Consider the following 14178-nt stretch of genomic DNA (forward strand, 5'->3'; position numbering starts at 1 on the left):
GTCTTACACTCCTAGTTGGTATTGGATGACACAGTCCCCAAAGGACATCCCTACTCCATCAGCCTTGCCACCATCAACAGAATGCTGGCGACCAGAGAGAGCCTGGCATCCCTAGAGTCTGATTCTGGGACTCTTGGGCACTGACCATCCCACACTTGGTGAGTCTGGCCCACCACCCTGGGGCTCTGCCCAGCATCCTCTGGTAAGGGACTGAGTTCTCCTGCTCCTTAGTCCTGCCAAGGCACCCCCCCTCCCCTAGGTTTGGTTTGGATTGTGGGGGGGGGGTCTTCTCAGATCCTTCCAGAGACAAAGGAGCTGACCTGCGGAGTTCCAGCAGGAGTCCCGCTCCCCCTCCCTTCCCCCCTCTCCCTTCCCAGTCCACGTGTCTCTATTGTCTGCTCCCCGCTTCAGGGAAAGACACAGCCTCGGATGTGTCAAAACCACCACCCCCCGGCAGTAGGGAAATTAATTACTGGACGATTTTCACTTCCTCTGGCAGCGCTCGCCTGAGCGAGGCACTGGAACAGGACGGGCTGAGCATCGGCCTGGGGGACTCGCTCCCCCCACCAGTTCTGGGAGAAGAAAGTTGAGCCCCAAACCCAATAGGAGGCTCCAGCAGGCGCCCGAGCGGGGAGTGGGGCGACTTCCTCTAGTTAAAACTGGGGGTCCACACTGGCCACTTCAGAACTGGGGCAGAGGGAGCTCACTGCAGGCAGGAGGGCGGCTGCCGGGGACTCACTCTTTGCGCCCCCTTCCCCGTGTCCCCATGTTCCTGACCCCGCCCGCTCAGGACTGCTCCCCCTCTGCGCCCCTCAGTTTCTCCCTCTCACTTTTCTTTCCCTTTCTTTGCCTCCCGGGGGGCTCCCTTTTTGTGTGCCTGGATCTCCCTTCCTCCTGTGGGTGCGGGAGTGTGTGCGGCCACTTTCTCAGGCTGTCTTTCTTCTCCCTGTTTGTCGCTGGTGTCTTTTTGTCCTTATCTTGGCCCCTCTGCGTGCATCTCTCTTTCTCTGCATGTTTCTCTCTCTCTCTCTCTCTCTCTCTCTCTCTCTCTCTCTCTCTCTCTCACACACACACACACACACACACTCCCCTTTCTCCGTCTCTGCGCCTTTCTCGCCCTCACTTTCTCCCTCCTGCCTGCTCGCCGTTCCCCGCGCCTGGCCTGCCCCCACCGCCGCCGGTTCGGGGGAACGTGTGCGGAGCGATTGTCCTGGGGGACATTTGATGGATTAGAGCGCTGAACAGTTCCATTGCTAGGGGACCACCTGATCTCCTCCAGCCTGCGTCCCATATAAAGCCGGCAGCCGGAGTGCTGAGCACAGCTCCAGCGACCGCCTGTCTGCACGCCGCCGCCGCCGCCGAGCCCGAGCGGGAGCCCGAGCCGAGCCGGGGCCGCCGCCACCGGGGCCGGCTCCGAGCGCCGCCCGCCCGCCCGCCGGGAGCTGTCCAGTGCTGAAACCCGCGCGGACAGCCAATCGCGCCCGCTGGCCGCCTCCCCCCACCGGGCCCGCGCCAGTGCCCCCCGCCGAGCCCCCCGCCAGTTGCGCCATGCCGCGCTCCTTCCTGGTGAAGAAGATCAAAGGGGACAGCTTCCAGTGCAGCGGGGGGCCGGCCCCCACCTACCACCCCTTGGAGACTGCCTACGTGCTGCCCGGCGCCCGGGGGCCGCCCGGGGACAACGGTGAGTGGGACCGGGCGGGGGCGGGGAGAGGGGAGGGAGCTCGGCCCTCCCCAACTTGGACGCGAGGAGGGGCGCGCGCGGCAGGGAACCCCGGGAGGAGATCGCTCCGGCCGCCAGCGCCTCCCGGACTCGCCGAGGGCCGGGCGGGCGGGGCTGGGGCCAGGTCGTACAAAGGGAAAGTCACAGGGTCGGCCCATCCCACAGCCACGCGCCAGCCGGGACTTTGAAAGTTGTGGCCCTGGAACGGGGCTGGAGTGAGGGGGCCGATGGGAGACTGCGGACAGACAGGGAGCTCAGGAGGGCCGGTGCTGGGGGGCTCCTGCACAGGGCAGTTTGAGGGCACCCCCTCCCGTGGGAGGACGGAGGCCAGCTGGCTGCCAGCTCCCGATGGGGTTGGCTCCCTGGGGGTGGCTGGATGCACCCCCTTCCTTCAAACCTGCTCCCCCTGGTGATGCCCGGCGAGGGCTCTCAGACCCCCTCTCTAAATAACTCTTTTGTTACCCTCAGCCACACGCCTGCCAAAGGCTGGGCTGTCCTAGGGACTGCAAAGAAGAGGGGATTTCTGGGAGGGGTTCCCCCAAAGTGGTTCCTGGTCCCCTGAGCTGCACTCCTTCCCCATCGCCAGCTTCTTGCCCCCTCCAGAGCCAACCCGGCTGCTCCCCGTGAGCCTCCCCCGCTGCCTTCCCCACCCCCACCCCTTCTTAGAGCAAGTTCCCGCAGGGACAAGGGTTTGGGAGATGAGAGAGGTCATCCAGGCTGCAGAGGGGGTGATCTCTGGAGGCTAGGGAGGAGACTGTTTCTGTGGTCCCCCATCTCCATCAAGGGGATCACAAAAGGCCTCCCCTCTGATGGTCCCCCCAGGGCAGGTGTCTGGAGAGGAGGAGTCACTTTGGTAGTGACAGATCTGACATCAAGTGTGGCATCAGCTTTGGGGGGTGTGTGTATGTGCATGTGTGTGTATGAGAGAGAGAGAGAGAGAGAGAGAGAGAGAGAGAGAAGAAAGGGCTAGGGATGAGGGATGCTGAGATGGCAAAGACAGGCATCCTGGAGGGTGGGGGCCCCCTGCCTCGGGATTCTAAGCACTTTGCTCATGTTCCCACACTTTGCCAAGCCAGGTAGAGAGAGGGTGCTGGGCAAAGGGCCTTGTGACCTCACCAAGGTCAAAGAAGTTAGGGAGTGATCAAGGACACAGCTTCAGCCCCCCAGCCCCTGGGCTCCCCCAGCTACCCAACACACCCCCCTTCTCTTTAGCCACACACCCCTTATTCTACTCTCCTCTTCTCTTGGCCCTGGGCTCCATGGGGTGGCAGGCAGAAGCTGAGGGACATGGCTGGGCTGAGGCTGGTAGGACAGAGGGTGGACCTGGGGCCATGCCAAGGCTGGGGAGTATGTACAGGGAGCTGGGAGAATTGGAAATATCTGCAAGATGAATATGGATCCCTTAGGGGGTGACACAAAGCTCCGGGATCCCTCCCACTGAGGTTCCCTTGGTCCTACCCCTATGCCAGCTGAGGAAACCCAGAGAAGCTCAGAGAATTTCCCACGCAGAGCCAAAACTGTGGGCTGTTCCTTGGAGAATGCCTGGCCTTGAATTCAGTCCAAACAGGTTTTGAAAGGAACCCCCAAGTGAGTGTAGGAATCAGGGTGGGACAGTGGTATAACTGCAGATTCCAGCAGGTTTGACACCCCAGAACCCCTTATCTTTGAACCCCTTTCCCCCAAAGGACTCCAGACCAACTCACTGGCCTCTGGGGAATCCTTAGACTGGCCAGATAGCCTAGCCTGAAACACGAGGGGCCTGGACTCTAGGTCTCTGACCTGCTGTGTGACCTTGGGCAAGTGTCTTCCCTTTTCTGGTTCTCAGCCTCCCCGGCAGTGAAAGGGTTTGGATGTCATGCACTAAACATCCTTCCAACTTTGACGAGCTCAGCTTCTGTGAAGGTCAAGTGTGGTTGTGAGAGACACTATAGACACCTGGACAAGGACCTAACCAAATGCTGGGAGGCCATTGTCAGGTTCCCTTGGGGCTCTGGGAACATATGCCCCCGGCTGAGGGTGGCAGAGTTTCTGCAACCCGGCATTTTTCTTAGTTTCTCAGTCTCAGCAGGCTGCCCACAGTGAGGACAGGCACTCTGACCTGGCCGCCTCAGCTGTGTCTGCTAGGGACAGTCAGTGCGGGGGCGGGAGCGGGGGTGGGGGGCTCAAGACTAGGTAAGACCGGGAAACACAGGGTCCGCCTCGTCCTGCTTTCAGGGGCATCTCCCTTCCTGGGGTGTGGCCAGACTGGGCAGTGAGGCCCCCGTCGCTCCACGGCTGGGTGGGGGTGGGGGTCCTGGGGGTCCTGGGAGACCCCGCTGGCTCCTGGTGGCCCTGTTGTCTCTGCTCTGCCGGAAATAACCTTGCTGAGCGGTTGAGGGAAGTGTGAAAAATTGCTGAGCCGACGTTTTTTTCTCTCCCAGCGTGTGTAAGTGTGCTGGGTAAACAAGGAGAAAGGAGGGGGAGGGGAGCGGAGGGAGGAGGGGGAGGGGAGAAAGGAGGGGGAGGAGGGAGGGGGAGGGCCTGGGGCTGGGGCTGGAGATAGTTCCAGTTATTAGAAAGATCCTCTTACCAGCCGTTCCTGCAGCTCCGGCTGCAGGGTCAGGATGAGGCTGGTGGGAGGAGAACCGACTGGGGTGGGGGGGTAGGGGGCAGCTGTCAAAGTGGAGGTCAGAGGAACCCCAGGTCCCTAACTGATAAAGATGCAGGACCCCAAATTAAAGAGGTGTGCCCCAGCTCCAGGAGCCCCCGGGATTGCTAGAGAATTCCTGGAGGTTCCTCCCACACAGGCGCACAGGCGCGCACACCCTGAGGCCCGCCCTGCTCCGCCTCCCCACGCCCGCCTCCTCAGCCTCCGCCTCCTGGCCGGGCAGAAGGCACCGCAGGTGTATCTGGGCTCCGGGATGCCCCCAAACCCACAGAACCTCAAAATAGGAAGGGACGTGCCCCCAGTGGAGAAAGCTCTGGGTCTCTGCAGAGTTCCTGAGGAGGGGGGGCAAGATCCACCGTCCGTGTCCCCTCCAATGCAAGGCCTCCTGTCTCCCTGCCTCTCGGGCTCCTCCCTTGCCCCTGCCCCCAAGGACCCTTGGCTTCCTCTCTCTTCCCCTGGGTGATTCTGAGCACAGTCTGCCTGTGAGATGCAACCCATATCCTCCTAACCCCCACAGCACCTCCCTCCGCCTCCACCAAGCCCAACCTCCTCACAGCCCAGCCCTCCCCCCAGGGTGATGTGGGGCCCTCCACCACCCCCAGAAGGCGGCCATTCATGACACTGTGTGTCAGTGGTCTCCACGACCCCCTGAAAAGGACGTCTCCTAGAGCGTCCACTTCCGCCTCCCCCTCACACTGAACTCTGAACTCGAGCTGGGAGTCAGGGTCCCTCCTTCTGCACCCCAGCTCTCCCCTACCCCGAAAGCCTCTCAGCGCACCCGACCCAGGCAGAGGAAGGATCAATGCCAATCCAATAGCGCAGCTGTCTGCCCTCTGCAGCCACAGGAAGCCTCCCAGCAGGCCGAGGAGCGCTCCTGCTTCTACCGTGGGCCTGTCTCGCTGACCACCTCACACCAGCACTGGCTGCCTCTCACTCCCCTGGATGGCGCCAAGTAGTCGCTCCAGGCCAGGCCTGGGAGCCGAGCTGAGGAGCCCCGGTTACTGCACATTACCTGAGGAAGTCCACGTGGGGAACAGGGATGCAAAAGGGCTGCCCCAATCCCCTGGCAGGGGTAACCCAGAGGACACACAGCAGAGCCACCAAAGTCCTCTATAACCACCAGGTCCCTGGCATCTTCATCTTGGTCCAGATCTAAGGTCCAGATGAAAGACCTGTCAGAAGCCCAGATCCAACATCCGGTCCAGTATCCCAAACCAGATCTGAGGTCCAGGTCCTGTGTCTATGTCCAACTCTAGGTCAAGGACCAGGCCCCAAGTCTAGGTCCAAGACCAGGGTTTGAAGTTACAGGTACAAGTGTGGTATCCAGGGCAATCTCCATGTCCAAGTTCAAGTTTCAAGGGCTAGGAATTGGTCCAGGTCAGCCTTTTGGGTCTGGGATCAAGATCCAGGTCCAATCTCCAGTTCAGGGTCATATCCAGATTCATTGTCACGCCTGACTGTGTCCAGTCTTAGCTTTGGTGGCCTTCTCTCTCACGGAATCGAGCAATTGAACGTGACCTCTCTCAGCTCTTTCTGGAGGCGTGGAAGTCTGACTTTCTTATGACCCAGCGGGGTTCAGTGGGACTGCGGACATCGGGGGCCCACGGTCCCCACCAAAGCCTGAGGTTCCGAGGGAGATGCTGCAGGCCCACACTGAGCTGCCCCACCTTGGACAGTCTCAGCCTGTGATTCTGAAGGGAGATCAGGAGAGTGCCCAGAGTCCCTTATGACAGCCAGCAGTTGACATCCCCGAGGCCCAGCCCCTGCCACCCCCCCACACACACACACAGTGGGCAGAGGGCAGGAGGGCTGGGAGGGTGCACTGCACCCAACAGAGGCAAAACTAGGCATCGAGGGTGCCCCAAATCACCAGAGCATAGGTGTTGCCCCCCCACCTCTCCTGTGGGTGCTTCACCAGTGTGTTTTGGGGATCCCTCAGCCTGGAGGCTCTTCGGGATCACAGTGAGATGATGCTGGGCACGGTGAGGCCCTAGACCTCTGGGCCTCCTCCCCAGCTGCGGTTTCCCTTGGAGAAAAGTGTTCCGGCAGCCTCTGGGTAGCAAGGGTGTGGAGTGCCCTGCCAGGCACCCTCCTAGGGCAGAGGGAGGGCAGGGCAGAAAGCAGGAGGCCTGCAGAAGAGGTGGGGCACTGCCACACACCCATCCTCAAGAGGAGGCCCAGCAGAGGCCAGCCAGAGACTCTCCCAGGGGCGGAGGAAGCTGCTCCTCCACTCAGAGACCTTGAGAGGTTCACTCCCATCTCCAGACCCCTTGAAAGGCTTTCCTATGGGTTCCTTAGAGCTAGGGACCTCCCTCTGGGCCACAGGAATTGGGTCACAGGAAAGACCAGAGTATGGGGAATACCAGAAGGTTGGGAGGACATGAGGAGGGGTCCTGGAATTCTCTAGAAGCTCCCTGGGTGTGGGTCAGTGGGCAACAGCCCGGTAGCCCTGGTCATGTTGCGCCTGCCTCCCTAGACCCAGGGACCCCTCCCTGTGGGCAGATGCACCAGCTGCCAGGCCTTTGGAGGAGGTGGGTGTCATTTCTGGTCCAGCGCCCAGGGAACCGGGAACAAAGATGCTATAACAAGGGGAGGGGGAGGTACCGGCCCCTGTGCCCAGCTCTGCAAGCAGACAGGAGAAACTATTTTTATCCCGCTTTGCTGCTGACAGACCTGGCTTTCTGCTCAGCTGGCTGGAGCTAATTCTCGAGGCCCGAGGCCCTGGCACAGCAAGAAGCAGCTCTAAATATACCCATGCAGCAGCCCCCATAGCCCCCCAGCGCAGGCCAGGCCTCCTCAGGAAACCAGGCCACCTGGGAAGCCTTCTCCCACTGGGCCCCTCTCTTTTCCTGCCCATCAGGACAGGGAGGGACTGGGCTTGAGACTGCCTCAGGCAGCTTGGCCCCCTGGGAGGCAGGGAGACACTGGGGAAAGGAGCCCTGGACTGGCTCCATTAGGAAAAGAGGCCACCCTGACTCTGGTGAGAAGTTCTGTGTGACCTGAGGCAGGTCAAGGGCCCTCTCTGGGCTTGGGCTTCGGCACAAGGGCCTGGGAAGACCTATCTTAAACTTGAGCTCATGTGCATGAAGCACTTAGCAGGGAGCCCTGCACACAGTAAGTTCTCAATAACTGTGAGTCATTACTGTTAAATATTATTTACAAAAATTCACAGGGTGCTGGAGCACTTTCTAGAACAGCAGCTTCTCCCTATTCCAACACCCCACCGCCCCGCGAGATACCACCTTCCCTCCCCAGCAGGCTCTGCCCTCCCTGGGCCTCTGGGGCAGTACAGCGTGGTACATGGTGCACAGGGAGGGCTGGTGCTAGCCAGAAGGCAGGTGGTCCCAGGATCTGTTACGGGTCCCCACTCCCACCCAGGGGGCAGAGCAGCTGAATGACACAGTGTCTGCAGAGGACCCAGCACATTGATTTTCATAGATTTCCTTTTCCAGAACTCCTTTGGCTATATATATATATATATATATATATATATATAAATGGATTCTTTTTTTAATTTTATTAGTTATTGATGGAACTTTATTCATTTATTTGTTTATATGTGGTGCTAAGAATCGAACCCAGGGCCTCACACGTTAGGCAAGCTCTCTACCACTGAGCCACAACCGCAGTCCCATAAATGGATTCTTGATCTTCAGTCTAAAACATCAAGACTCTTGGGCAGGAAAAACCAAAGTCATTCTCAGGTCACATGTGTACACCTCTGTGTTTCTGAGCCCTTCCCATGCCCCTACATGACAGGTGTAAATCAGGTAACCATCTCTCAAATGGGAAATTTCAGTCCAAAGAGGCAGCATGACTTGCCCAAGGGTCTCACAGCTAGGGTTCTGTGTGCATGGGCTAGGGTGACAGCCAGGTCTCCTTTCTTTTGAGTCCCAGCTCTTCTGGACCTCTATTAGGACCCAAACAAAAGGGAACTGTCTCAACCTAGTAGCTAGGAGACAGGCAGCTCAGCCCTCTAGTCACTCCTGAGACAGAGAAAGCACCCCAAACCTGTCTGTATTCCATGCACGGGGGAGAACATGGTTTAGAGTGTCCTAAAGGATTTTCCAGGGTTGAGGCCCAGAGAGGAGAAGTGGCTTTCCCACAGTCACAGAGCAGCCTGAGATACCTCTGTGTATTTCCTACTCTCTGGCAGATTAGGATGTCACCAGCAAATGTAGAAATAATATTGATCCTAGCAGCTTGAGAGGCTAGCTATTATGGGCCTGGCCTTGTACGAAGCACTTTACCCACATTAACTCATCCACTCCTGTTATGAACTCCCTTATACAGACGTACGAAGCAGAGATTGAGGAACTTGCCCAAGCACACGCAGGGAGACGTCTGTGGATCTGAGAAAAATGAAGTCGAGTTGAAGGAGCAGGGAGTGGAGAGGACACAGGGGATGGTGGAGGGACTGATTCATCCACAATGCAGAAAGTCTTTAGAGCATCCCAACCTTCTTCCCACAGACCGAGCCCAGAGAGGATAAGCAACCTGGTCAGCCTCAAAGCAAGTTAGAAGCGCCTTCTAACATGACCAAACTTGCATATGATGTCCCCAACCCATGTCAAACTTCTCAGCCACTGGGCAATCAGGTCTGCCCTGAAGGCCATCCTGAGGCACCCCTAGTTCTATAGAAAGACATCAGCATCAGGAGTAAGGAGTTGCAGTGCTGCCATCTGCCAGCAGAGGGCGCCGTGGGCAGCACACTCATTCTAGTGAGGGCCCCAAGGTTCAGAAGTTCCTGTGTACCAGAAGTTTTCTCATTAGCATGGGAGGGAGGAAATGACCCATTCTGGAGGAGGAAACAGAGGCCCAGAGAGCATCAGCAGGTTTATCAGAGTGTACATCAAGAAAACTGAAGCACAGACATGCAGCCGGGGAGACTGTCATTGTGGCTGACATGTGTTGTGGGTTCACTGGGGGCCAGGCAAGGGGCTGCAATCCTGGCTCTGACTTCCTGCTGCATGACCCTAGGCATGTTGCTTAACTTCCTTGCGCCTTGGGGTTCTCATCTGTAAAATGGCAGGGTCAGGAGAGGAGAACGAACTCATGTGTGACATGTTAGTGTTCTTGGAGCGACGGTATTATTCATTTATTGCTTGTTCACTGGGGGACTCTTTAGTGAAAATGTAGAGGCAGACAGAGGACAAATCGTTTGTTCAAGGTCACACAGCTGGGAATGGTAAAGCCAGAACTCAATCCAGGCAGTCTGGCACCAAAGTCGTGCTCTTTACCAGTATGTCATTCTTCTTTAATAATAGAACAGTACAAAGCCCGGGTCACATGATCATTCACGGCTTCCGAGTGGATCCCATACTCTCGTCATTTCCAGAAAAAAGACCCAAAGCACAGAAAGATGGACTCGCCCAAGGCACTCAGCTAGAATCTGTGTTGGGGAACTAGGTTGTCCTCACCTTTCAGGGCCCAGGCCACGTGAGATGCAGACCTGTCCTCCCTACAGCAGACCCTGCTGGGCTGCCGGGCAAGTCTTTATCATTCATTCCTCAAAACTTATCAAATGCCCACTGGCTGGGTCCCTCGTGGTAAGTGGCAGCTGAGTCACAGACCCTTCTTCAGGACCTCCAGGGGTGCAGGACCTCACGGGGAGCAGTGCACCTGGGCATACGGACCACTGCCACTTGTACCTCAGGTTCCTTATGTGTAAATAAGGACTGTTGGGGTGACCTGGGCGGGGATGGGAAGGAAGCACTCAGCCCAGAGCCTGGCACCCAGCATGTGCTCAGTCAATGTCACTATTGTCACCACCATCCGTGATTACCATGCAAGAGGACTCAGGAGGAGGAGGAGGTCTGGAGGGCCAGGCAAGCATTCAACCTAGTCCCAAGCGATACCCACTACCTGGCATGGGAGGTGGGACAACCTCCACACCAGAGGCAGGTGGAAGCTGGGCACCTCCTCCCCCTTGGATTAAAATCTGCCCCCACCACTGCCCCCACCCCGCTTCTGACCACAGAGCACCTTGCACCTGAGTCACCCATGCCACAGCCCACAGCCACCTGTACCAGTTGCTGAAGGGACGGGGAAGATAAGAGCACACCCTCACCTTCAGTGCCGGGGAGACTTTGCCCCGTGCCCACCCAAATGCCAAACAGGAGGCAAAACCCTAAAGGCTGAGTCAGCCAGGCCCCATGACTAGAGGCCCAGCGGAAGTCTGGAGGTCACAGGAATCGGGCCTCAGGATTCCAAAGCCCAAGGCTCCCATCTGCTCCCTGGAGAGGGGGCGGTTACAGATTGCAGGGGTCAGATGCAGAGGGCCCAATGGGATTTGCCACTCCCCAGCTGCAGAACCTCATAAGTTTGTTCAATGTCTGCCAGAAACCCTCCAGGGAGCCCAGGGAAGGTGCTGGACCAGGCAAGGCCACCTGAGGCAGAAACAAGCGGAGGTGGCCCCTGTCCTCCAGAAGACCCTATGGAATCCCCTGGGGGAGAGCCAGCCTGCCCATCCACCAGTCACTCAAACATGTGACAGACAGGATTTCTGGTCCAACTCCAGCCAAGGGCAGGAGGAGGGGGAGGCGATTGTCATGGGGGCTCAGGAAGATTTCTAGAGCGCAGGGTAGAGCAGGTTTGGGAGCAAACACAAGGAGGTTCCCTCTGTGCCACAGCTATTACATGCCACACACTTGACCCCCTGTGAATCCTCCAGCAACCCCAGGAAGTGGGTCTCAAAGGAGTGCAATTGGTCTATGCCACACCTAGTCATGGCACATCTACTGGGAGCCAGTCACTGCTCGCACAGATCCAGCCCTGGGAAGCTCAAAGCGTAGAGCAGGAGGCAGACAATTAAACAGTCTTCAGCAAAGTCACTTTTTCAAGCAAGTAAAAGGCATAATTATAATAGCTAACATTTATATAGCAATTATTGTGTGCGCTTTCTCTTTCTCAATTCCTTACATGTAAAATGGGGGCTCTAATAATACCTACTTCCTGTGGCAATTAAATAAGTTAACGTATGTAAAGCATCAAGGCAGAGCCTGGCATACAGTTAGGGCTCCATACAGGACACCTTCACTGCCATCATTTACTTGGTCCTTCCAACGACGCTGGAAGGTTTTTAAGTGAAACTTGTAATTCCAGGCTGGCCTGGAACTCCTGGGCGAAAGTGATTTTCCACTTCAGCCTGGTGAGTATCTGTGACAGGCATGCGCCATGTTCGGGTGGGAAAGCTGAAATCCATAGATGTTATAGGACTGGAAAAGCAGAATGTTCTTGGACAAAGAGAACACAGGGTTTGAAACTTGGCTCCACCTCTCACTGCTGTTAGTTTAGACTGATTGAATGTCTCTGCCTCAGTTTCTTCACCTGCAAAGTGGGTGTAATAACTACCTTCAAAGCGTGCGACACTGTCTTACAAGCGGCCATCATTCTCCAAGTGCTGCCACGGGGACTCGGAGCTAGGGGGCGCCGGGAGGGACAGGGTCAAAGAGGAAAGCCTTCCCCCGGGACCTCCGGCTCAACATCCCTCTCACTTCTCGCCCCTCCAGGTTATGTCCCGCACTGCCTGCCCCCAAGCAGCTACGATGGCGACCAGAAGCCAGGCCTGGAACTGGCGCCGGCCGAGCCCGCGTACCCGCCCGCGGCGCCGGAGGAGTACAGCGACCCCGAAAGCCCGCAGTCGAGCCTGTCCGCGCGCTACTTCCGCGGGGAGGCGGCCGTGACCGACAGCTACTCCATGGACGCCTTCTTCATCTCGGACGGGCGCTCGCGGCGGCGGCGGGGCGGGAGCGGCGGGGATGCGGCGGGCGCGGGGGACGCCGGGAGCGCCGGGGAGCGCGCGGGGCGCACGGGGGCGCCGGCGGGCGGCGGGCACCGGCACGCGTGCGCCGAGTGCGGCAAGACGTACGCCACGTCGTCGAACCTGAGCCGCCACAAGCAGACGCACCGCAGCCTGGACAGCCAGCTGGCGCGCAAGTGCCCGACGTGCGGCAAGGCGTACGTGTCCATGCCCGCGCTTGCCATGCACGTGCTCACGCACAACCTGCGCCACAAGTGCGGCGTGTGTGGCAAGGCCTTCTCCCGGCCCTGGCTGCTGCAGGGCCACATGCGCTCGCACACCGGCGAGAAGCCTTTCGGCTGCGCGCACTGCGGCAAGGCCTTCGCCGACCGCTCCAACCTGCGCGCGCACATGCAGACGCACTCGGCCTTCAAGCACTACCGCTGCCGCCAGTGCGACAAGAGCTTCGCGCTCAAGTCCTACCTCCACAAGCACTGCGAGGCCGCCTGCGTCAAGGGCGCCGAACCTCCCCCGCTGCCCCCCGCTGGCCCGGCCAGCTGAGCCTCCCGCCCGGCCGGCGCGCCGGAACTTGCTCTCCACGCGCCCCGGGCCCCCCACCTGCGCCCGCAGCGCCCTCTCCAACCCCCAGCTGCGTTTCCCTGCCCACGCCCCTCGCGGAGACCCCCATCCTGGCCCGGAAGTTTGTTCTTCAGCCCCCATACTCACACCTCACTTCTGGAACTGTCTCCCCCAGCGCGCCCTATCCATACCATCCTTTCCTGTCACCGCTTGGACCTTGACTCCACTGTCCGCCTTCAAGGCTCCCAACTCAGGCACCAGGTCCGCATTCAGACCTTGCACCGCTCTTTCAGACCTTTCTTCTCAACAAAGTCTCATTCCTCTCTTGAAGTCCCCAAATCGAAGGCCCAAACCCACCCACGTCTGCCACAGTTTCCCCTAACCACATTAACTCAGGCCCGGAAGAACACAGTCAACCCCAGGCCATGCCCTGGGCCTCTCTGCTGTGTCTCCCTGTGTATTTCCACCTGGGGATCTAGTTTGAGAACCCTCCCTTGGGTCTCAGTCTGTTCCATCCCCTCCATGCCAGGGCCTTAGATCTAGCTATTCACTCACCCCCACCCCTTCCATTTCTCACCTTTAATCTTGGGGGGTCCTCGCCACTCATCCCCACTTCCTGCTCTCTCCGGATCCCCTCCCTCTACAGCTCTCATTCCCTGACTTTACCTAACCTAGAGCGGACCTGAGGGGCAGTTCAGGGCCCTGCCCCCTCATGTAGCCCATCTCCCCAGGACAACCCCTCCCTGGGCTTCCAGCCTGGAGTTACCCACTCCCCAGATTCTCTGAGCACTTTCCTCCATCCCCAGGACTACAGGTACCCCTCCTTATTTTCGGGATGGGGGAGGCCTGGAACACCTCACCAACGTCCCCACCCCTTGTCCAGCTGGGCCCTTCCAATTATTTATTTGTGTATTTATTTATCTATTTATTATTCTATTTATCTCTTGGCCTCACCCAGGGACAGCCTGACTTCCCCAGCTGGACTGGGGGATCAGGGAGCCAGGCAAGGAAAGGGACAGCAAAGGCTGCCCCTCCCCTCCCCTCCACCATACACACACACACACACACACACACACACACACACCCCTTCTGGTCTCGGGAGAAGCCCCACCCTCATCAGAGCCTGCACTCAATAAAGAAGAGGGCCCCAGAATGAGAGGGGAACCTGCTGACCCTCAACTGGCAGGGAGGGGCGCGGGGGGGGGGCACCAGGAGATCCTGTCACGGGGCAGGTCCCCGCCCTCCTGAGTCTTCCACTCCTGCCCCAGGGAGCCCGGAGAGAGAGCCTCCTCGTTTTCTTATTTATTCCTCTTCTCGAGGGACCCCAGGTTCCAGGGACCGACTGAGCCCCGGACCCCTCTGGGGCCCGCTCCCGGGGAGGAGCGCTCTCTCCCGGCCACGTCTATGCAACTCTCCCGGGCAGAGGGCCTAGGGCTGCCAGCCGCCCGCCCGTTGGCTGCCACTACCTCCTCCGCCGCGCTTTTGCATGCC

General features: G+C 58.7%; 1 protein-coding gene across 1 annotated transcript; it reads left to right on the top strand.

The window, feature by feature from the left end:
• The first annotated feature begins 1548 nt into the window (after positions 1–1548).
• On the top strand, positions 1549–12669 carry Scrt2 (scratch family transcriptional repressor 2). Its single transcript, XM_046432973.1, has 2 exons — positions 1549–1681; positions 11879–12669. The coding sequence occupies exons 1-2, from the start codon at positions 1549–1551 to the stop codon at positions 12667–12669; spliced, it is 924 nt and encodes a 307-aa protein (XP_046288929.1).
• Positions 12670–14178: the final 1509 nt, after the last annotated feature.

The sequence above is a fragment of the Marmota monax genome, unplaced genomic scaffold (genome assembly GCF_021218885.2).
Source record: "Marmota monax isolate L192 unplaced genomic scaffold, Marmota_monax_Labrador192_F-V1.1 WCK01_AAM20220418_F8-fsc00014, whole genome shotgun sequence".
Classification (NCBI taxonomy): domain Eukaryota; kingdom Metazoa; phylum Chordata; class Mammalia; order Rodentia; family Sciuridae; genus Marmota; species Marmota monax.

Coding starts and splice junctions, on each gene's coding strand:
- Scrt2 (XM_046432973.1), top strand. CDS start 1,549: ATGCCGCGCTCCTTCCTGGTGAAGAAGATCAAAGGGGACAGCTTCCAG. Junction 1,682..11,878: donor GGGGCCGCCCGGGGACAACG/GTGAGTGGGACC, acceptor TCGCCCCTCCAG/GTTATGTCCCGCACTGCCTG.